This window comes from Gadus morhua, chromosome 7 (genome assembly GCF_902167405.1).
Source record: "Gadus morhua chromosome 7, gadMor3.0, whole genome shotgun sequence".
Taxonomy (NCBI): Eukaryota; Metazoa; Chordata; class Actinopteri; order Gadiformes; family Gadidae; genus Gadus; species Gadus morhua.
The window spans coordinates 15,099,483-15,119,990 of NC_044054.1; the positions used below are offsets into that span (position 1 = coordinate 15,099,483).

A 20,508-nucleotide genomic window follows, 5' to 3' on the forward strand; every position below is an offset into this window, starting at 1 on the left:
TAATTTGTCCTATTGCCTCTTGACAGGTTACGGATCCTCATCTCTGGGTGGAACCGGCTATGGGCCAGGTAAGGGTTTGTGTTCTTAATAAATCCGTCAAATTTTGCCAAATCTACTAATGCACCTGTGAAAGTATGACCAACTCAGATAGGAACATCAACTTTCCGTCTTCAGCCAAACACCAACATCGGAACACCCATTGGTGGTTTTGGGCTGGTGACGGATAAATGTTCTTATGCTTGAACAAGATCAGTGTTGGCCAATTTCAGCCACCATTGTACAGTTGATTGTTGCTGTTAATTGGGCCCTTGTGCAAACATCTTGAGTCAAATTATGAGTCAAATTCATTGCTTAAGAGTACAGCCAAACCTTCATGTACCTGTGTCCGTTGGAGGTGGGGCAGGTGCTAACGCTGGGGGAGTCGGTCATGGTCCCGGAGGAGTCGGACCAGGTGGGTACCAACCTGCAGGAACTGGCACGGGAGGTTACGGGCCCGGAGGTGCTGGACAAGGCAGATATGGACCAGCAGGTGGGGCTGGTGGATTTGGCCCTGGTGGACAGGGACTAGGAACAAGAAAAGCTCCTAAATCGGGTTACGGTTCCTCATCCGGTGGAACAGGCTTTGGACCAGGTAGCACCATCCGCTGTATTTACATGTTAAACAACAGTTCAACAGATCTGTTGAAGACATCCATTCATCTGCTTACATTTTCCTCAACATGTCCAGCAGGTGGTGCCATTGGAGGTGTTCCCAGTGCAGGAACAGCAGGTGGAGTGGGAGGAGGTGCAGGAGGTAATCTTGGTAAGTTCTGGTTCTCTAATGCAAGCCCAGTCTCATTGTTAACCCTCAGCCCTGACTGAGGCCTTACAGACATGAGGACAACATTCTCTTCAGAAGCCATGGCTTATTATTAGGGGGGTGGCCCATGTTATGTTGCTATTAGAGCTGTCAAGCGATTAAAATATTTAATCGTGATTAATCGCATTAACGTCATAGTTAACTCGCGATTAATCGCAAATTATTTTTCTATGCTAAATATCCCTTGATTACTTTTTCCCATAATTCTTCTCATTTTAATTCTCTTATCAACATGGTGAAGTGCATCGGCTTGCCTTGTGCAATTGATTTTTTATTGATAACAACATTGGCATATACTGATCAAAACAGGACGATATAAAAAAAGATTCTATAGTGCAATTAAACGACTGCTTTGAACAAATTTCATTTGAACACAGCAGCCAGGCTACTGCTTCTTGATTTTGAGCTAAAGAAAAAAATAAATAAAAAAAAGTTGTTTTTTTTAAATAAAAGAATTGCGGTAATCGCGCGCTAAAAAAATTAACGCTGTTAAAATTGGTTTGCGTTATCGCCGTTAATAACGCGTTTAACTGACAGCTCTAGTTGCTATGTATTGTGGACAATATGCCGAGGAGAAGATTCACTAAAAGAGCCCTCACTGGCTTTCCAGAAGTAGATTTGTGTATACCAGGCTGCAAGTCTTTACACGTATTTATTCTTTTAAAGGATTTTTTGGTGGAGCTGGCTACAGACCAGGTGAGAGGCTCCAAACATATGCAATAAGTGAACTTATAAGCGGGGAACAGTGATATGTGTTCCTTTCAAAAGACTCGATGCTAAACATCAAGAGCAAACAACATTATTTGACTGTGGTTGTGATTTGTGTTTGGTGATCCATGTGGGTTTTTGGAGTGTTTGTTTCTACACTCTAACACAGGGGTATTCAACCACTGGGCCACGGACCGGTAACGGACTGCGGAGCATTGGTCCCCGTGCCGCAGAGATTTAGAAATAAAGCCTACCAGATTATATTTTTTGTAATAATTAAAAAAATTATATAGTGGGACATACGGGACCTCTGCGCCACAAATATTTCAAATATGCATACAAGCAATAAAAAGGTTGAGGAACCCTGCTCTAACACAGCTATGTGTTCAGGTGGTGGAGCAGGAGGAGTAGGTGGAGCAGGAGGTGCTGGCCAGGCAGCAGGAGGAGTAGGTGGAGGCCAAGGCGTAGTACCGGGTCAGTTTGCAGTATCAATTGATTGTTTCAACACTGCATCCATTTGTCTTAAGAGTTCCTCAAAATCAAACATATAATGGGATGTAGTTATGTAATGTAATACATGCATCATTCCTATAGGTGGCGTTGGTCCTGGAAGTGGGGGTGTGAATCGTGGGAATTATCCAGGTTGGCTGTCTTTACGGACAGAGACACACACGCACACACGCGCACACACACACACACACACACACACACACACACACACACACACACACACACACACACACACACACACACACACACACACACATATGCACACACACACACACATGTACATACACATATGCACACACACACACACACACACGCACGCACGCCATACGCGCGCGCACGTGCGCGCGCACACACACACACACACACAGGAATGTAGATAACACAATGCCTTAAACAATGAATTTTTAGGTAATTGTTGGTCTTGGCCAGAGTTCATTCATGTGCTCTGATAACAGCATTGTTGATATGGCACTGAGGATGAGGATAGGTTGTTTATTGTTACTAAACTGATCCTTCTCTTTCCTCTCATTATTCTCAAGGATATGCCTTGGCTGGACAAAAGAGTAAGACAACTTTCTGTGATCTTTAGCAAACATTCAACAACATACAAAAAAATATATAACAAATATATCGAAATACGTCTTCCCAATCATTGAGGTAAATTCCCTCCCTGTATTGTGTTTCCTCAGCCAAACAACAGAAGGCAGCCAAGTATGCAGCCATGCAGGCCTTCCTGGGCTCTGGGGGCTACAGAGGTAACTGTTGGTGCCTCCTCTTCGTCTAGATAGATCATTCCTGCCACATCAGACCCATTGTGGTCAGAAAACACTTTCACACTTATCAGAGCGATGCATTTTTCAACATTGTAGAACTCTACTACAAACTATATCTCTGTTGTATTATACGTTTTCTGTGATGCTATGACTTTTAAAGAACTGTTCATCTGTGGCCTGTTGACATATGGAGTGCCGCCAGTGATTTGTCTTCTGGGTCCCCAGGAGCTGGATGCCAGGGTAAATACTGTGGCCGGAGGAGGAAGTGAGAGCTAAAGGAAGGACTTCCTCTGGACAGCGGTGCGATGTTATGATGTCCGAAAGTACCTGAAGTACCAAAGAAACGACCAGTTTAATTACATCCACTGTTAATTCAAGTCAAACACGTTATTAATTTAGTATCTGTTGAGGGAAGTATGCCAAAGTGTTTGACTCTAATTATAGTATTTTCCTGAATTGTTTTGAAGTTAATTATATTGTTATAATTAGCTGATCATCTGTATCATTAATCCAGAAGGGAAACAATGTTGTCGATTAATTCCTCTAGGCAATATGCACTGTTTTGCGTGGCTAGCATTGCTGTGTTAATTGTGTTAATCTATAATTGTTAAGAGATTGCGAGAAAAAAAACTGTGTGTGTGTGTGTGTGTGTGTGTGTGTGTGTGTGTGTGTGTGTGTGTGTGTGTGTGTGTGTGTGTGTGTGTGTGTGTGTGTGTGTGTGCGCGTGTGTGTTGCTTAGACTTGTGACCATTCTGATCCCTAAAACCAGTCTGCTTCCATCCATCACTTGTTCTGTCAGACAGACCCACTGATAAATGCGTGTGTTGATTCTAATTGAGATGTGTTTTGTTATACTTTCCCAAAATGTCCAATTGCAGCCATGATATGGTTCACCATTTCACAGCAAACTCTCTAATTTCTCTGATTCTACAATCTTCCCCACTGAGTGAAACAAACACATCATGACAATAGCCATTGTAGCTCATAGGGAACATTTGGTTGGAAACCCTTGGAGACAGAGGGCCTTTACATTGTCTCACCGTCAACTAGGTCATTATGCGTTTGCTATGAATGCAAGCTAAGGATTTCATCTGCTGTAAATTTGTTTTTATTAATGTTTTTTTTTCATTTAAAAGATGTATTAGTGTGTTAATGCAATTTAACTTTATCAATCTAAAGAAAAGTGAGATTTTGTTTGTTAATTGTGTTTTAATATGAATTTATACTGAGAAATGCCATGAATTTTTCTGACATTTTAAAAATAAAAATGGAAAAAGAAAAGGTTTGTTCAGACTGTCGTTCCCAGCAGGGTGGTTGATGAATTAAAGTCTACCCTCTCCTGTCTCAAAGTGACCTAACAGTTTGAGTTGCGTTTGAGGTTGAGGTCAGCTTGTTATAGGAGTTCATCTGGCTCATATAACGCCTGTTCAACACTACACCACCCCTCCCGTAGCGGTAGATGGCTATTCATAGCTTATACGTGCACTCCTTTTGGAAAGTGTATCAATAACTCTTTAACATGTTCCTTTGGGAACATTGCATCAGGAGGAACGGACGCTGTCCTTCCTCAGGGTACAGTGGGACTGCAGCTCAGCGAGGGGTGGACGGGTGAAGGCTGAATCCTCACAGAGATGACCAGGCATCTACAGGAACATGTCTTGAGTCATCACGTTAACCGCACCCTTTGTAGTACAAATGTATTTGACTCACACAGTTATAAGCCGTTTAGCACACATCAGCATAGGAGCTTAGTGTCGCTGAATATCAAACTGTTGTGCTCTGTTAATGTGTGTGTGATGAATAGAGATTTCAGGAATTAGCACTTAAGGATAGTACTTTTTTCCTGTTATATACACTAGCTTAACCACATACAGCATTGCACTGAACAAGTTGCACATATTGTGTACACACAAACACACACGCACACGCAATCTCCTGGAACCCGAATGTTGTAATTCTATCTGAAAGAGGTGTAGGCTACATGCTGCTTGAAGTGACACAGAGACGTGTGTGTGTGTGTGTGTGTGTGTGTGTGTGTGTGTGTGTGTGTGTGTGTGTGTGTGTGTGTGTGTGTGTGTGTGTGTGTGTGTGTGTGTGTGTGTGTGTGTGTGTGTGTGCGTGTGTGTGTGTGTGTGCGTGTGTGTTGCTTAGACTTGTGACCATTCAGATCCCTAAAACCAGTCTGCTTCCAGTCTGGGGGGGGGGGTTTCATAACAGAAAGGCCAGTGAGGCGGTCCTCATAGCCTGGGGGTGGGACACAGGCCACTGCACTGCGAATGCATGGTGGAAAGGGAAGTCATCTGCACAGGAAATGGGCGAGCGCGCATGAGCAAAACCGCAAGAAAAACATAACAGCGCCTGCTCATCTAGCCCGGCGCATGACAACACACAGATCTGGGGACATTGTTGGTTCCTGATCGGATTAACTGACTTGGAGTCAACTGAGGGTCTTCTGGTGATCAGGACACGGTCCAGGGGACCTGGAGTGACCTGAGGGTCTTCTGGTGATCAGGACACGGTCCAGGGGACCTGGAGTGACCTGAGGGTCTTCTGGTGATCAGGACTCGGTCTAGGGGACCTGGAGTGACCTGAGGGTCGGCTGGTGATCAGGACCCGGTCCAGGGGACATGGAGTGACCGCCGAGGGACAGAGATGTCACGACGGGACCAGAGATACCGTAGAGGAGGGACAGGAACGTAAGTTATTTTGCGGGGAAAGTGAAAGTCCTTTAGCACCCCAGGAACATCCTCAGTGGTGTGACTGAATGTTCTAGATCAACTATGGCGTTATAACATCTGTCATTAGTGATGACAGCATTATTCTAGACATCTATCGACAATATCTATTGTAGATAAAATGTGCAATTGAAGATATATTCTAGTGAACGACAAAAGCCAATGGGAGGAGACCTAGGGTCAGAGCTTGACCTATGACGTGGGGGATTCTTACCTCATTTCCAACATCAGATTCTATTGTTTCAGGGAAAGGACCAGACACAGAACACAGAGGATCAGGGGGGAAACGTTTCAGTTTGAGTGCGTTAGCGTGTCCATATGTTTCCCCGGCATTACAGATGTGGATTATAGATAGTACACACACATCCTCTGCCAGAGGCACAGAAACAATAGGCCAGCACAGACATAAAGCTACAGTCCAGCTGTCTCACACAATTTGCACCAGGTTATTTTCAGTATCTTAATGGTATATATTTTTCCTATTCATTGGCAGAAGAGTTCTTTGTTTAAGGCAGGTTTCCTCTGAACATGCTGCTGCTCCTCAGAAGCAGCATGTTCCTGAACATGTAGGCAAGGCAAGGCAACTTCATTTACATAGCACTTTTCATACACAAGGCAGACTCAAAGTGCTTCACATATAAACATTGTCATACAATAAAATAAAATAATAGATAAGTAAAAGAAAACATATGCAAAGAAATGAGTAAAATAGAAAGTTAAAAAGGCATTTTAGCAATAAAATAGAAAATAAAGGCAAGGTTAAAAGAGCTTTTTAGAAAGTGCAATGTATTTAAGATTTAGCAGAAAGCTAAAGCAAACATAAAAGTCTTCAGTCTTGTTTTAAAGGTGTTCAGAGTTGGGGCAAGTCTCAAATCCTCAGGGAGTTTATTCCAGCTATTTGTTGCATAGTAACTAAATCCTGCTTTCCCATGTTTCGTGTTTACCCTGGGGATAATTAACAGATTGGTCTCAGAAGATCTTAGTGGTCTAGAAGGCTTATGTAGTGGAAGCATATCAGTTAAATATTTTGGGCCCAAACCATGTAGGGATTTATAGGTTAGCAAAATGTTTTTAAAATCAATTCACATTCATATTTTTTGGTCTTTGTTAGAACTCTAGCAGCAGCATTCTGAACAAGCTGAAGCGTTCTTAGAGTTTGTTTTGGGAGACCTGTAAGGAGACCATTGCAGTAATCAATCCTACCAGTGATAAAGGCATGTACAAGTTTTTGTAAGTCTTCGGTGGACATGAGCCCTCTAAGTCTTGCTACATTTTTGAGGTGATAATATGTAGATTTTGTAACTGATTTGATGTGACTGTTGAAATGTAAATCTGAATCCATGATAACCCCTAGATTTCTGGCTTTGATTGAGGTTTTCAGGGACAGAGAGTGAAGGTGTTACTTTAAGCCTTTCCGTTTTAGAACCAAATACAATTATCTCTGTTTTGTCCTCATTTAGTTGAAGGAAATTTCGGCACATCAAGTCTCTCACTTGCTCAATGCACTGGCACAGCAGATCTATGGGCCAATAGTCATTTGGTGATAGCAATACATAGATTTGCGTGTCATCAGCATAGCAATGATGGTCAATATTGTTATTTTGAATGATTTGCCCTAGTGGGAGCATGTAGATGTTGAATAAAGAGGGTTCTAAGATCGAACCTTGTGTGATCGAACCTTGTGTCACATTGGTTGATTCTGATACAAAGTCGTCAATGGAAACAAAGTAGTTCCTATTTTGTAGGTAGGACCTGAACCAATTTAAGACTGTGCCTGAAAGCCCCGCCCAGTTTTCTAATCTGTCCAAAAGTATTGTATGGTCTACAGTGTTGAATGCAGCATTGAGGTCTAGTAGCATTAGTATTGAGGTTTTGCCAGAGTCTGTGTTAAGACGGATGTCGTTTACAACTTTAATAAGGGCGGTGCAGGGGTCGAAATCCTGATTGGAAGGTGTCATAGCAACCAGTTGATGCCAGGAATTGATTAAGTTGCTGGAGGGCAACTTTCTCAATGATTTTACTTATGAAGGGTAGGTTTGATATTGGTCTGTAGGCTATGTTAGCCATGTAGGCTTGGCTAACATAGCCTCCAAGTAAGCTTCCATGTTAGCCTATGCAAATATTATCTGGCAGGCGCAATGGACATGTATAATAATGGTACACACACTATACAAACCACAAGGGATTATTCCAAAGAGGTCAATGATGAGGGGGAATGCTTGTGATTCCTAATAAAACCTATTTACAGAACTTATCACATACTACTTCCTTTGCTCCATAAAACTAAAGTGTCCTTGAAGACTATCTTTGATGATCTGACAATAGTCTTCAATTGTACAGTTTTATACACTACAAGCCCATGAATCAGTTTCATAAACAATGTCCGACAAAACTTAATGTTTGAATAGAATTTCCTGGCATCTCGTGTGACAGGCGGGTCTTGAAAGGCGCCTCTAAATTAAATGTATTATTATTATTATTTTTCTCAGGAAAAGGCGCAGGGAAAAGTCTCTCCAGGGCATTCCCTCCCTCTTGGGAAAACCTTGAAGCTGTCTCTCCAGGACATTCCCTCCCTCTTGGGAAACCCTTGGAGCTGTCTGTCCAGGAGGTTCCCTTCCTCTTGGGAATTCCTTGGAGCTGTCTCTCAAGGAGGTTCCCTCCCTCTTGGGAAAACCTTGGAGCAGTCTCTCAAGGAGGTTCCCTCCCTCTTGGGAAAACCTTGGAGCTGTCTCTCAAGGAGGTTCCCTCCCTCTTGGGAAAACCTTGGAGCTGTCTCTCCAGGAAGTTCTCTCCCTCCTGGTCCCGGGGGTCAGCTGGTTAGGAAGCAGGGTTAGACAGTCCGGCTAGGATTCAACTAAAGCCAATCTCTGGCCAGGTGTCGTTAAAGGTTTCATACATCTATAACAGATCGAATGGGACACAAATCAAGCAATCTGAAACACGGAAACTTCAGCTGCGTCTCCATCTGGAGGACTCATGAAGGTCTTCTGAATGTGGTGAACATCATGTATGATCTGAACATTATCTTATGATCTGAACATTATCTTATGATCTGAACATTATGTAATGATCTACTATAAAGATAATACTTTCCATCTTTTATTTCCTTGTTGAGCTCCCATTGTTCATACTGTTGTTTTGTGTTGTGCGTGCAGGTGCTCTGACTATGGCTGTATTCTTTCTCATTGTTCCTACTGTTGTTTTGCGTTGTGCAGGTGCTCTCAGTGTGGCTGTGTTCTTCTTCACTGGTTCTATGAGAGAGAGCAGCAGCTCTTCTGTAAGAAGCACTACTGGGCCCGTTTTGGGGAGCAGTGCCACGGCTGCAAAGAGACCTTCACCACAGGCCTCGTCATGGTAACCATATTTAAGTCTGCACACGGCCAACGCCTCATACCATTTTAGATCTACCTGTTTTATTTTTTCACCACAAATCCAAACCAACAGGGTAGGAGAGATATCAGGCATACTATATTACAGATAATTACACTATCTATCCTCAGTCCTGAAGTAACTTTATGCATATGACGAGGAGCATCAAATATGCCAACTGACACTTGCTGATACACTTTCTCTTCTGGTTTATTCTGTTTTGACTCAATGTGCATTGCAACAAACCTAACCACACCAGTTGGTTTCCTCCTGGCCCCAAAAAGCATCCAGTCAGTTATAAAAAACTGGGCTTTACCTTTTGCTTCATTCCACTTGTTTTGCTCTGAAACTATCCCTTCACTGTCTTTTGATTTCATGCACCCTTTCTTATCAAAAGGTCCAGATTTGATGCCAAAGATAACTCTTACCTTTCACAGCCAGTCAGTCTTTTTGAAAACTCTGATCTTTAAGTATCAAGGTCTTTTCAAAGAATCTGTTCTGAGTATCAAGGTCTTTTCAGTCTTTTTGAAGACTCTGATCTAAGTATCTAGGTCTTTTCAGTCTTTTGGAAGACTCTGATCTAAGTATACGTATTTTCCTGGTCTTACTTTGTGGCTGGTCCTGTGTCAGGTGGCCGGGGAGCAGAGGTTCCACCCAGAGTGCTTTACGTGTAGAAGCTGTGGAGCGCTCATTGGAGATGGAGACTCATTCACACTAGTGGAACACTCCCAACTCTACTGGTAAAGACCTCTTGGACAGCAGCTGTCTGTTAATGATTTGTATTCCCGGTTTCCCATTTTTATTTCCTGTCCCTTTCCTGTTTATTATTATTTCTTTGTTATCTACCATAGCGGCAGGTGTTTCACGCGGGGGGTGGTGTCCTCCGGGACGAGCTCCCCCTCGGCGCCGACCAGGCCCCCCCACATGGTGGCGCTGGTGTCCCTTCCCCCGCACCCCGAGGGCAGGAGGGGACTGACCCTGGCCCCCACGCTCAGCCAGGACCAGGGGCCTCTCTTCACCGTAGCAGAGTGAGTTCTCTGCCTCCTTAAAGGAACAGTTCACCCCTTTAGAACATACGATAGGGTGACACTGCACTTAGCGATAAAAATCTATCTTTCTTCTAAACCAAGTTTTAAGTGCAGTCGACTGTTCTTCTTTTAGTGAAAATAAACTTCCTGTTCCTCCAAGACTGTTTCGAAAAGCAGAATCAACAGACAGTTCTACATCAGCAGCAGCCATCGATTTTGTTGTTTAAATAACTCTCCTGTGCTCCTCCGCCCTGTCACTGTATTTATCCAGCCTCATATTAGATCGATTAGAACGGTTGTGATCGGTCTATCTCGTTCTGGGCAGAAATCTTTTTGGATGGGAAGGGAGCCGGACAAAAAAACAGGAGCTGGAGAGATTTGTCTGGTTCCCAGGCTACCGTTGGGGAAGTTTGTTGACAATGAGGGCCCCCAGTGACACGTTTTTGCTATTGGTTGGTGGGATAAAAAGCAATTTAACTACAAACTGTTCCGAAACGCCAGCCCCCTTAGCAGAGACTCCACCCCTGAGCCTTCTGTTGCCATGTCACTGTCTCGATTTGCACCCCCCCCCCCCCCCCCCCCCCCCCCCCCCCCCCCCAACCCCACCCAACATGGGGTTGGGGGATGATAAAAACCTCAAATAACATCCAGCTGTTCCCACCTCTGTGTCCAGACTGGACCCATCCCTGCTCAGCCCTGACCTCCTGGCCTCCGTGCACGTTGGGGACCATGTCTTAGAGCTCAACGGGGTTCCAGTATGCAGCCTTTCCCTGGATGAGGTATGTGTTTAATAAATCAATGCAATAACAAACTAATATTAATTTATTTGGATCTTCAATAGCGGCTTCGATAGTGAAAACTCTCACAGTACTCAATAAAATCATCCAAATAACAGATCATACATAGGACAACCTTGTCCTTCTGTTGTCATGAAGTCCTACTTCACCAGACCAATGTATCTGTATCTCTAGATGAAGTGTGTGGTCAGTGACCCCACCCGGCCTCTCCAGCTCACCGTAGAGAACTGCCCAGGGGAGCCCCAACCAGGGGAGCACCACCTAGGGGAGCCGCCGGTCCCCGCAGGCTGCCAGGGGCCCGCCCAGGCCTGCTCCTGCGACCAGCTCAACAGGGTTCGCCTACTATCCAGTCTGGAGGAGGAGTCAAGTTTGGGGGAGGAGCTACACCAACAAAGTCTTGAGGAGGAGGGGACTTGTCTGGGGACGGAACTAGACCCTAACCCAATCAGCACAAGGCTGTCCCCACCTCAACCCCATGGGATGCGTTCAAGACACATTCTGTACGAATTGGGATACCTTTTATGCCATAATTACGGTATTCGCAACATGTGAACAAAACCAGTTGCTGTTTGTACTGTATGGATTCACCCCCAGTCAATTGTTGGTTTTACTTGGCAGACGGAGCAGTAGTATCGACAAGTGTCCCTCCTCCAGTGGCTCATACCTGTTGTTCCAGAGGAGGGAGATGCTTCGTTCCGAGTCCCTCCGCGCGGACCCTGTGGACCGAGCTCACCGCATCTTCAGGCCCTCAGACCTCCTACACGGAGAGGTGCTCGGCAAAGGCTGCTTTGGCCAAGCTGTCAAGGTAAACTGGACTATACGGCTATGGGTTTGCTTTGTTGGGTAGTAGATCAGCATGGGTATAGAAACGACTGTCCCTCATTGTAGGCACTCCGAGTTGGTGTAAGAGTGGAGAAACATAAGGTTTTAAAATCAGTTGAGGTACCGCCGACAGCACTTAAATGAAAGCCAAGTGTATTAGAATGACTCTATCATGAGTCATCAATGCCTTTAAAGGCCGGTTTATAGTCCTCCGTAAAGTGATGTATGTTGACACGGAGAGCCCTCTCCGTAGCCGTAGTCGGAGAACCTCTTCATAGCTTACGTGCGCATCCAAAAAAAATTAACTATCCGTCGACGCAACGGAGACGGTAAGGGATGTGAATGGTCCTCCAACAAAATAGTTTCCGGAATCACCTCTCTGGTTTGACTTCGCATCTTGTTTACTTTTTACCTTATTTACTTTGCACATTAAGGACCAATAAAACACCAAATAGGATTTGTAAAGCTTTGGAAGTTTATTTACAAAACTATTGATATAGTTTGTAGTCAACATATAAGAACGATCGGTCGGCGAATTGCATTGCGTATCTAACATCCCGACGGAGAACTTCAAATGCTCGAGGGGTCTCCGTAGTTACGGAGACCGGATATGGATCACAGATACGGAGTAGTATACTTTGGCTTTTACACTTTAAGATGTGTAGGTTTACACATAGGTCAGTAGTACTGACCTATTAATGCTCAGAACGATACCTACCATACCATTATTTCTCACAGTAAAAAATCTTTGTCTTTATAGACTTGTGCTCTCTTAAAAAAGCACGCATTCTAAAATAAATTAGATATAATGGATCTTCTAACACACCTTAAAGTACCACTTCCATCTTAACTAATAATGTAGGACACAAATCTGCTTGCAAATCATTCTTTTTTGATCCATTATTATATAGTATAGCGTAAGGTATATAGCACACACTTATTGTGCAGCATCTTATCCTAGTTTTTTTGTATACGGAAAATGGGTTAACCTAACAATTGTTGTTGTCTAGGTGACGCACCGGGAGACTGGGGAGGTCATGGTGATGAAGGAACTGATTCGGTTTGACGAAGACACGCAGAAGACCTTTTTAAAAGAGGTACACTGGACATTAGATGGTCCAAGGTTTCCCGACTCTAGTTTTTCCTTAATTCTTTGTTAAGTTACTCACTCCTTTTGTCCCGTTGACTCGTCTGCTGAGGAAGCCCTTGCGACACTGCCCTTTCTTTGATAGGTGAAGGTGATGCGCTGTCTGGATCACCCCAACGTCCTCAGGTTCATCGGACTGTTCTACAAAGACAAACGACTTAACTTCGTCTCGGAATACATCCAGGGGGGGACACTCAGGGAGACCATTGAGAAAATGGTACCATTTCCACTCATCATGTGAAATGTTCTCTATCCCAAGTGTCCCAATATGTCCTAAGAAACTGTCTCTTCTTGTCTAGGATGACCACTTTCCATGGAGTGCCAGAGTGAGTTTTGCTAAAGATATAGCTGCTGGAATGGTAAGGCTATTTCTTTAGTGAAACCCAGAGACAAGCATTATTAATACATACAGAATAAGAGTTTGGTGTATTTTTATTCAAACAAAACATGTCTCCTTTCCAGGCCTATCTGCATTCTATGAATGTAATCCATCGAGACTTGAACTCTCACAACTGCCTAGTCAGAGAGGTTAGTATTTTGATATTTATCAGCATAAGGCACTCTAATTCATTCACACGTAAACACACAAATTATACAGTACAGAATGGTCAATGCTTGTTTTGGTATATTTTCTCTGGTTACATAAGGTTCCATATTGACCCTTGACACCTCCATATATTGCAGAACCAGAGATTGGTGGTGGCAGACTTTGGGCTGGCCAGACTGGTGGTGGGAGACAGGAGTCAGGGCAGAGAGCCCCCTGCTGGCAGCGGCCCCGGGGAGGGACTGACGGCGCTCCGCAGGCCTGACCGCAGGAAGCGCTACACTGTGGTGGGAAACCCCTACTGGATGGCCCCTGAGATGATCCGTGGTGAGGTTACAGGAACATAGGTCCACAGATAGGGCAACAAGCCAAACAGCCTACACTAATGGCCAGTAGTAACTGAATCAGAACTTACATAGGCCTATATTGTGGATCTAGCTAGGACACATGGATAAGTTAAAGCTAAGTTAACATACTCTGGATTAACAGAGGATAAATAGAAATACCAGCATCCATTCCAACCACAATTGAAAAGGTGCATTTATGAACTACATAAAGCAGTCTATATATAGATGTCTATAGTCTAATACTAAATGTAGGACAAGGTCAGTTAAGTCAAAAGTTTGATGTGTGTCACCTTCCCTAAAGGGCTTTAGCTTTTTATTTTATTGACAACGTTGTCTCTGTGTCTTTGTGTCTACAAGGGAAGAGTTACGATGAACGAGTCGACATTTTCTCCTTTGGCATCATTGTGTGTGAGGTAAGATGTTCCGGTCAGCATCTTATTTGCAAAACCTGTATGTAATGTAAATGTAAGATGTTAAAATATGAAGATATATTCAGCCCTTAGAGTTTTATGATTTAATCTGGTTACATTAGCTTACATTTAGCGGATGTGTGGAAGGGATTTCAGTGAACACCCTTGTCACGTTTAGCGTCTGACAGTATTCTTGTGCTTTGCCCCCAAGATCATAGGAAGGGTGAGCGCCGACCCTGACTTCCTGCCCAGGAACCGGGACTTTGGTCTGAATGTGCTTGGCTTCCTGGAGCAGTACCACCCCTCAGACTGCCCCCCCGCCTTCCTCCCCCTGGCTGCCCTCTGCTGTGACCTGGAGGCCGACACCCGGTAACCAATCACAGTCCGCTCTCTTTGGTCACCGTGGTCACTGTACATGTGGTAGGACATGGTGGAGGTGGCAGCCTATTTAGGATTTTCAGCACACAGTTACTGGATCCATAGTGATAAACTACAATCATAAATGTACAATTATCACTATTGTTTACATGTATTGATCATCCTTAGTAGTACACTACAATCATAAACATATAATTATCGCTACCGTTTACATGTATTGATTATAGCAATCTGCGCTACTAGCCAGTGTTTACTTGCACTGGGGTACAGGAATATCGGTTGCTTTTGATAACATGACACTTATTCTAATTGAAAGGATATCGCCACACACTTTGGTTTTATTACAATTAAAAGTCGACAGATGTGTACCCATAATAGACCTATGAGGTCTATTCTCTCACGGGTTGTTCCCACGGTTAAAATAATCTTTTTAGGTTTTAAGAATCATAATTAACCCCCCCCCCCCTATATCTCTGTCTCCAGTCCTTCGTTTCCCAGGTTAGAAGAGTGGCTGGACAACCTCCTGATGCACCTTGACATCCGCCTGCCCCTGCTGTCTGAGCTGGAGCAGCACCAGAGAGCCTTCTGGGACCGCCACACGCCCCCCCAGTGCTCCCCGGACCCCCCGCCCGCGCCAGGCCCCCAGGGGACAGGCAGGGCCCCAGACCCCCCGCCATCCAGGGCCCCAGACCCCCAGGGGACAGGCGGGGCCCCAGACCCCTGCCCACCCAGGGCCACAGATCCCAGGGGTTCGGGCGACCCAGACAGCCACAGTCCCGACCCCGGCCCTCCATCACAGACCCCGGCCGGACAAGGACCAGTCCCCAAGGGGGAGGCGAGAGCGGACCCTGGAGTCTCTGAAGGAGTTATGAAGGGCCGTGCGCCGAGTCCTCAACACAAGCCTCCAGAGGGAGATTCAAACTTGGACGAGTGGAGCACATGTGAGAGGAAACCCCATTCAGAGGGTCCTGAGGCCGGGGCCCCGTCCCAGAGTCCACCGCCGGCCCCCAGCCCGGCAGGGGGCCCGAACCACAGGAGCAGGAGGAGGTGCAGGGTGCTATGGGACATAACCACGGAGAGCAGCTCCTTTCTGTGAGGTTGGGGCGGAGCTCACTGGACCCTCAATGTGAAATGAAAGACCTATATTTATTTTGTCTCATGGATAGAGAATGAATGAATGGATTTAATAAGCTTGGATTGGAAATCTCAATGGATTTGAATTATGCTCCCTCCTGTTACTGCTATTTTGGAACCAGAAGGTAGACTTCATATTCAAACCAAAGCCATTTCGGATGGGTTCTAATGCAGAGAATACAAGAAGTAAATAACAAATTTTAAATACGTAAGATAATGTGCATTTTGTACCAGTAGGCCTATTAAGTAAAGCTATTTGCAAAACATTTTAAATGTTTTATGATCTTAATTATTATAGGCTTCAAGCAATCATTTGGTCAGAATAAAGATTTATTGATATTCAAGAACCCAATAACCAACCGCGTCGCTATGACAGAGGGCAGCTGCGGTCCTGGATATCCGTTATACCCGAGGACGTTTCCAGTTGAAGTTGTTAGCCAAGTGATTTGATTTAAAAGATAACGACTTTTTTGGTAGATGATTTCATTTAAAAGAACACAGATTGTTTGGTAGATGCAGCAGTCGGTCGGGTTAGCTATCATGAAGAAGTCGAAATATAGGCTTATCGATGGACAAGGTAAACCTAGGCAACGCCAGATTTCTTAATCTTGTTTCGCAAATGTGTTCTGTTTAATTTAATTTATTAAAACATTCAGAAAACATAACTTGGGCTTACCTGGACTGTAGACGTGTAGACCGAACTACTCATGTGTGGCATTGTATTGGACAGAAGCAGGCTGTAAAGGTTAAGTAAACCCCACATATCGTTTAGTTAAGGGACTCCTTAAGTGTTTTTGTTAATCGGGGGATGATCGGTAAAGTTTTCTGCCGGTGTGAAGTGAGCCCACCCTTCCCTTAGCTCGTCATATCTCTCCTGGGAGGTCACTCACTTACCTTTAGATGAAGATGATTATGTAATGCTTTCCATTTTGAATCCCTGCAGCTGTGGCTACGCAGACTGACGAGGTGCAAGGTTAGCCTGTATATTGATCATATATCAATCATCCAGAATATTTGCCGTTTCCCAGTTCAGCGTTAATATGACAAACGATAGCCTCCGTCTTTTCTCATATGTTTTCTTCATGGACCCTCCAACTGGACGTCTGAGCAGGAGGTCAGGTAGGTCCCCTCCTCTGACCATGCAACCACTTAGAACAAGTTCAAGTTAGGTAGAACGAACTATGAAGAAATTAATTCCTACAAACTAAAAATGTAGAGGATGCTGAAGTAGTCTCACTGATTTCAGTCGCTCAGTTCACTGTTCCCGTTGTACGAGCTGCCGAGCACGGATGAGGGAGCAGAGCCTGAGACTGCTCTAGAGGAGCCCCAGGACCCGGGCCTTCAGGACCCGGGCCTTCAGGACGTGGACCCTGTAAGACCCTGCAGAATAGAACCAGGGCTCAGGGGTATGAACCTTCAGCCCTGCTCCTGTACATGATGATACTCTCTCTCTCTCTCTCTCTCTCTCTCTCTCTCTCTCTCTCTCTCTCTCTCTCTCTCTCTCTCTCTCTCTCTCTCTCTCTCTCTCTCTCTCTCTCTCTCTCTCTCTCTCGCTCTCTCTCTCGCTCTCTCGCTCTCTCTCTCGCTCTCTCTCTCGCTCTCTCTCATATTTTCTAGTTTGAATTCCAAATCAATTGCAAAGGTTCCCTCAAACCAAGTGCATTCATGGTGGTGTGTGCCGCAGGATACGGGCAGGATGTATGTAGGCCTGGCCGGCCTACCCAGGCAGGTGCACCAGAGCTGTGTGGCCAAGGGCTTTGACCTCACAATGATGGTCGTAGGTGAGAGGACCTAGAAGTAGAACTTAGAGCTTTGTGTTGTGTTGACCCAACATGAGCTGTAGAATATAACTTCTTGATGAGGGACAGCAATAAGTCCCTCATACAAACATCATCATATTGTTTACCTCAAATATAATGCCTGGCCTCTTTCGCTCCCTCTCACTCTCCCTCTCGCTCCTCTATTTCTCTTTCTCCCCCTCTCCCTCATCCCTTCCTCTTTCTCTCCCTGAACCTCACACCTCTCTGGATCTCCATTCTCATTGGTCCAGGAGAGTCTGGCATGGGGAAGTCCACCCTGGTGAACTCCTTGTTCCTTGTGGACCTCTATAAGAACAGGCTCCTCCCCAGCGCCTCAGGTACTGGCAGCTGTAGTGCAGCCTCACGTTCCATTCCCTTTGCTGAGGTTCATCCAATGATCAGGTAGAGTCCAACTACTTAAACTGAAAGGGAACACAAAGTACTGCGATCAACGGGAATAGGTGACCAAGGACAGATAAACAGTAGTGGAATCACACACAGTACAAAGCACATCTATGTTGCCCATTTGGATCGTTTAAGGTAGGTCAAGTACATCTGATTAGTAAAGATCTGTAAAGATCTGAGCGGAGGCATCAAACCAAGTCTGAGGTATTGGAGTCAATCCTTTTGGGAACAGTAATAATTAATATTTCTACTCTGATATTCCAGAGAACGTCACTCAGACCATGTCCATCACTAGGAAAACGGCGGCCATTGAAGAGAAGGGGATCAGGTTGAGGCTGACGGTGGTGGACACACCAGGTTTTGGTGCAGCCCTAGACAACAGGGAGAGGTGTGCTGCCCTATAAGAACACGTCTGTGTGTGTGTGTGTTATGCATTTGGTATTCTGAATATTTATCTTACAGTAATACTGCTCATGTCAATTAATCATCATGTTTTGTAAAAAAAAAAGGGCATCCCATTAATGGACAATACCAGTGGGTGAAACCTTTCCTCTGCCTTGCTAATATGGGTCCGTTATCAATATAATATATTGCATAATATCAAATGCAGGTTCCCTGGGCTCCTATGCTGTGTGTATATACTTTCCCGTTCCCTGTGCTTCTATGCTGTGTGTGTTTCCTTGCGGAGCAGTAGGATGCAGGCGTCCGATTACATAAAGGAGCAGTTTGAAGCGTACCGGAGGGACGAGACGGCTCTGAACCGCCGAAACATCCAGGACAACAGAGTGCACTGCTGCCTGTACTTCATCTCTCCCTTTGGCCACGGGTAAAACACACACACACGCACACGCACAGACGCACACACACACACACACACACACACACACACACTCAACTGGATTTAAACCAGATCAAGCACTTGAAACTATTTAAACGTGAAACAGTATAAGTTGGACCAACTTAAAAAACATTCCATATATGTATAAATCTTAAGCAAGCAAAGGATTAATAAATTAATTAATCCCAGAGTGTGAACAACATAGCACATCTCTCTGTCCAGCCTGAAGCCCCTGGACGTAGCGTGCATGAGGTCCCTGCAGGACTTGGTCAACCTGGTTCCAGTGGTGGCCAAGGCGGACTCCCTCACGAAGGCAGAGCTCCAGGTCAAGAAGGCCAGGGTGAGCGGGAGGAGGGCTGTTAGCAGGCTAGTGCTTCAGGTCGTAAACATTTGTTTTGCGGTTTGAATTTAAGAAAGAATAGATACAGCAACACCAAAACGCATTCCAATTGCAATCATTTCCCTGCTTAAAAGCCCTGAAAAATAATGTTCTACTTCCAGATTCTGAAAGACATAGCAAGCCACAAGATCAAGATCTTCCAGTTCCTTTGTGAAGAAGAAGACGAGTTTTGGCCGTCTGATCTGGAGCTGCAGGTGAGAGGAGCTCCAGCACCGAGTAGTTATAAAGTAACAGGCATCCAGCCACACAGCGCCTTGTGTAACAGGCATCCAGCCACTCAGTGCCCTGTGAAGTAACAGGCATCCAGCCACACAGCGCCTTGTGAAGTAACAGGCATAGTGCCACTCAGTGCCCTGTGAAGTAACCGGCATCCAGCCACACAGCGCCTTGTGAAGTAACAGGCATCCAGCCACCCAGCGCCTTGTGAAGTAACGAGCGTCCAGCCACACAGCGCCCTGTGAAGTAACAGGCATCCAGCCACACAACGCCCTGTGAAGTAACGAGCGTCCAGCCACACAGCGCCCTGTGAAGTAACGAGCGTCCAGCCACACAACGCCCTGTGAAGTAACAGGCATCCAGCCACACAACGCCCTGTGAAGTAACAGGCATCCAGCCACTCAACGCCCTGTTCTTCTCTTCCAGAACAGCATCCCATTTGCCGTCATTGGAGGCAACGCAACCATGGAGTCTAACGACAAGTGTTACCTGGCCCGGGTTTACCCCTGGGGCGCGGTGAACGGTACTGAGCAAACACACACACGCACACATGCATAAACACACGCATACTCACACACACACACACACACGTATGCACGCACGCACACACATATACACACACATAGAGACATACATACACGCACACACACACACACTCTGTGCCACTGATCACAGCCCATGTCAAGTGGGCATCATGTAGCAGGACAAAAATATTGCCCATATAGGACACCAACATCATCTCTTTGTGGAGTGAATTCGGCATCAAGCATCAGAATAATATAGACTGAGAAACACAAACCTGACTCTCTGTGCCCCCGCTCCTCGCTAGCCTGTTTTGTGTGCTTGTGTGGTTTTAAGTGGAGAGTCCGGCCAACAGCGACTTCTCTCTGCTGAGACGGATGTTAGTGACCAATCACATGCAGGCCATGAAGGAATTCACTCACCACACGCTCTATGAAAACTACCGGGTCAAAGTTCACCAGAGGAGCCACAAGCCCACACGGAGACCTATTGCAAACAAAGACCAATGTAATACATACACCTATATTAGACATTACATATAATCATGTTATACTGAATCTGAAACTCACCGTATGTTTGTATCCTTTGGCAGAATTGAGAGGCTGCTCCAGATGATCCATGAACCATCACCAAGCATCTACAGAACAATAATAAATCACTATTTTATTGTTATTGCTTGTATTATTGATGGTTTGCATTACACGCCAGTCTGTGAGTTATGTAACCAAGACATAACCCATTTATTTTTATCTTCTGAAAATGATTAA

At 45.0% G+C, this 20,508-nt stretch overlaps 3 protein-coding genes across 46 annotated transcripts in view; all 3 read left to right on the forward strand.

Annotated features, from left to right (window-relative positions):
• The window catches only part of LOC115546521 (fibroin heavy chain-like), a 28,873-nt gene extending 24,742 nt beyond the window's left edge, over positions 1 to 4,131 (forward strand). For 38 of the 44 annotated variants that reach the window (XM_030360039.1, XM_030360048.1, XM_030360050.1 and 35 more), the window contains 9 exons: positions 27 to 68; positions 395 to 631; positions 728 to 802; positions 1,526 to 1,555; positions 1,958 to 2,041; positions 2,162 to 2,209; positions 2,617 to 2,640; positions 2,767 to 2,832; positions 3,076 to 4,131. In XM_030360039.1, coding sequence (XP_030215899.1) covers positions 27 to 68; positions 395 to 631; positions 728 to 802; positions 1,526 to 1,555; positions 1,958 to 2,041; positions 2,162 to 2,209; positions 2,617 to 2,640; positions 2,767 to 2,832; positions 3,076 to 3,119 — 650 coding nt within the window. In that variant the 3' untranslated portion in view covers positions 3,120 to 4,131. Of the gene's footprint in view, positions 1 to 26; positions 69 to 394; positions 632 to 727; positions 803 to 1,525; positions 1,556 to 1,957; positions 2,042 to 2,161; positions 2,210 to 2,616; positions 2,641 to 2,766; positions 2,833 to 3,075 lie in introns of those variants that run through there. The other 6 variants (XM_030360038.1, XM_030360042.1, XM_030360041.1 and 3 more) reach the window with 6 other exon arrangements.
• Positions 4,132 to 5,100: 969 nt separating this feature from the next.
• LOC115546524 (LIM domain kinase 1) lies at positions 5,101 to 16,226 on the forward strand. Its single transcript, XM_030360086.1, has 15 exons — positions 5,101 to 5,546; positions 8,801 to 8,939; positions 9,585 to 9,694; positions 9,806 to 9,982; positions 10,656 to 10,761; positions 10,954 to 11,279; positions 11,398 to 11,584; positions 12,612 to 12,698; positions 12,834 to 12,965; positions 13,048 to 13,107; positions 13,211 to 13,276; positions 13,433 to 13,619; positions 13,997 to 14,052; positions 14,261 to 14,418; positions 14,911 to 16,226. Exons 1-15 carry the CDS (start codon positions 5,503 to 5,505, stop codon positions 15,521 to 15,523), a joined length of 2,448 nt encoding a protein of 815 aa, XP_030215946.1. The 5' UTR covers positions 5,101 to 5,502; the 3' UTR covers positions 15,524 to 16,226.
• On the forward strand, positions 15,969 to 20,413 carry LOC115546527 (septin-2). Its single transcript, XM_030360089.1, has 13 exons — positions 15,969 to 16,138; positions 16,505 to 16,534; positions 16,673 to 16,680; positions 16,808 to 16,933; positions 17,246 to 17,342; positions 17,612 to 17,698; positions 18,030 to 18,153; positions 18,457 to 18,591; positions 18,826 to 18,943; positions 19,105 to 19,197; positions 19,646 to 19,742; positions 20,078 to 20,248; positions 20,334 to 20,413. Coding segments are annotated over exons 1-13 (1,152 nt in total). The 5' UTR covers positions 15,969 to 16,074; the 3' UTR covers positions 20,336 to 20,413.
• The last annotated feature ends 95 nt before the right edge of the window (positions 20,414 to 20,508 follow it).

Bases quoted from the DNA above. Each gene is read 5' to 3' on its own strand.
- LOC115546524 (XM_030360086.1), top strand. From the start codon at position 5,503: ATGTCACGACGGGACCAGAGATACCGTAGAGGAGGGACAGGAAC. The intron at 12,699-12,833 runs GTACACTGGACA...TTTCTTTGATAG, and splicing joins AGAAGACCTTTTTAAAAGAG to GTGAAGGTGATGCGCTGTCT. The intron at 13,277-13,432 runs GTTAGTATTTTG...CATATATTGCAG, and splicing joins ACAACTGCCTAGTCAGAGAG to AACCAGAGATTGGTGGTGGC.
- LOC115546527 (XM_030360089.1), top strand. From the start codon at position 16,075: ATGCAGCAGTCGGTCGGGTTAGCTATCATGAAGAAGTCGAAATATAGG. The intron at 16,139-16,504 runs GTAAACCTAGGC...GAATCCCTGCAG, and splicing joins TAGGCTTATCGATGGACAAG to CTGTGGCTACGCAGACTGAC. The intron at 18,944-19,104 runs GTGAGCGGGAGG...TTCTACTTCCAG, and splicing joins TCCAGGTCAAGAAGGCCAGG to ATTCTGAAAGACATAGCAAG.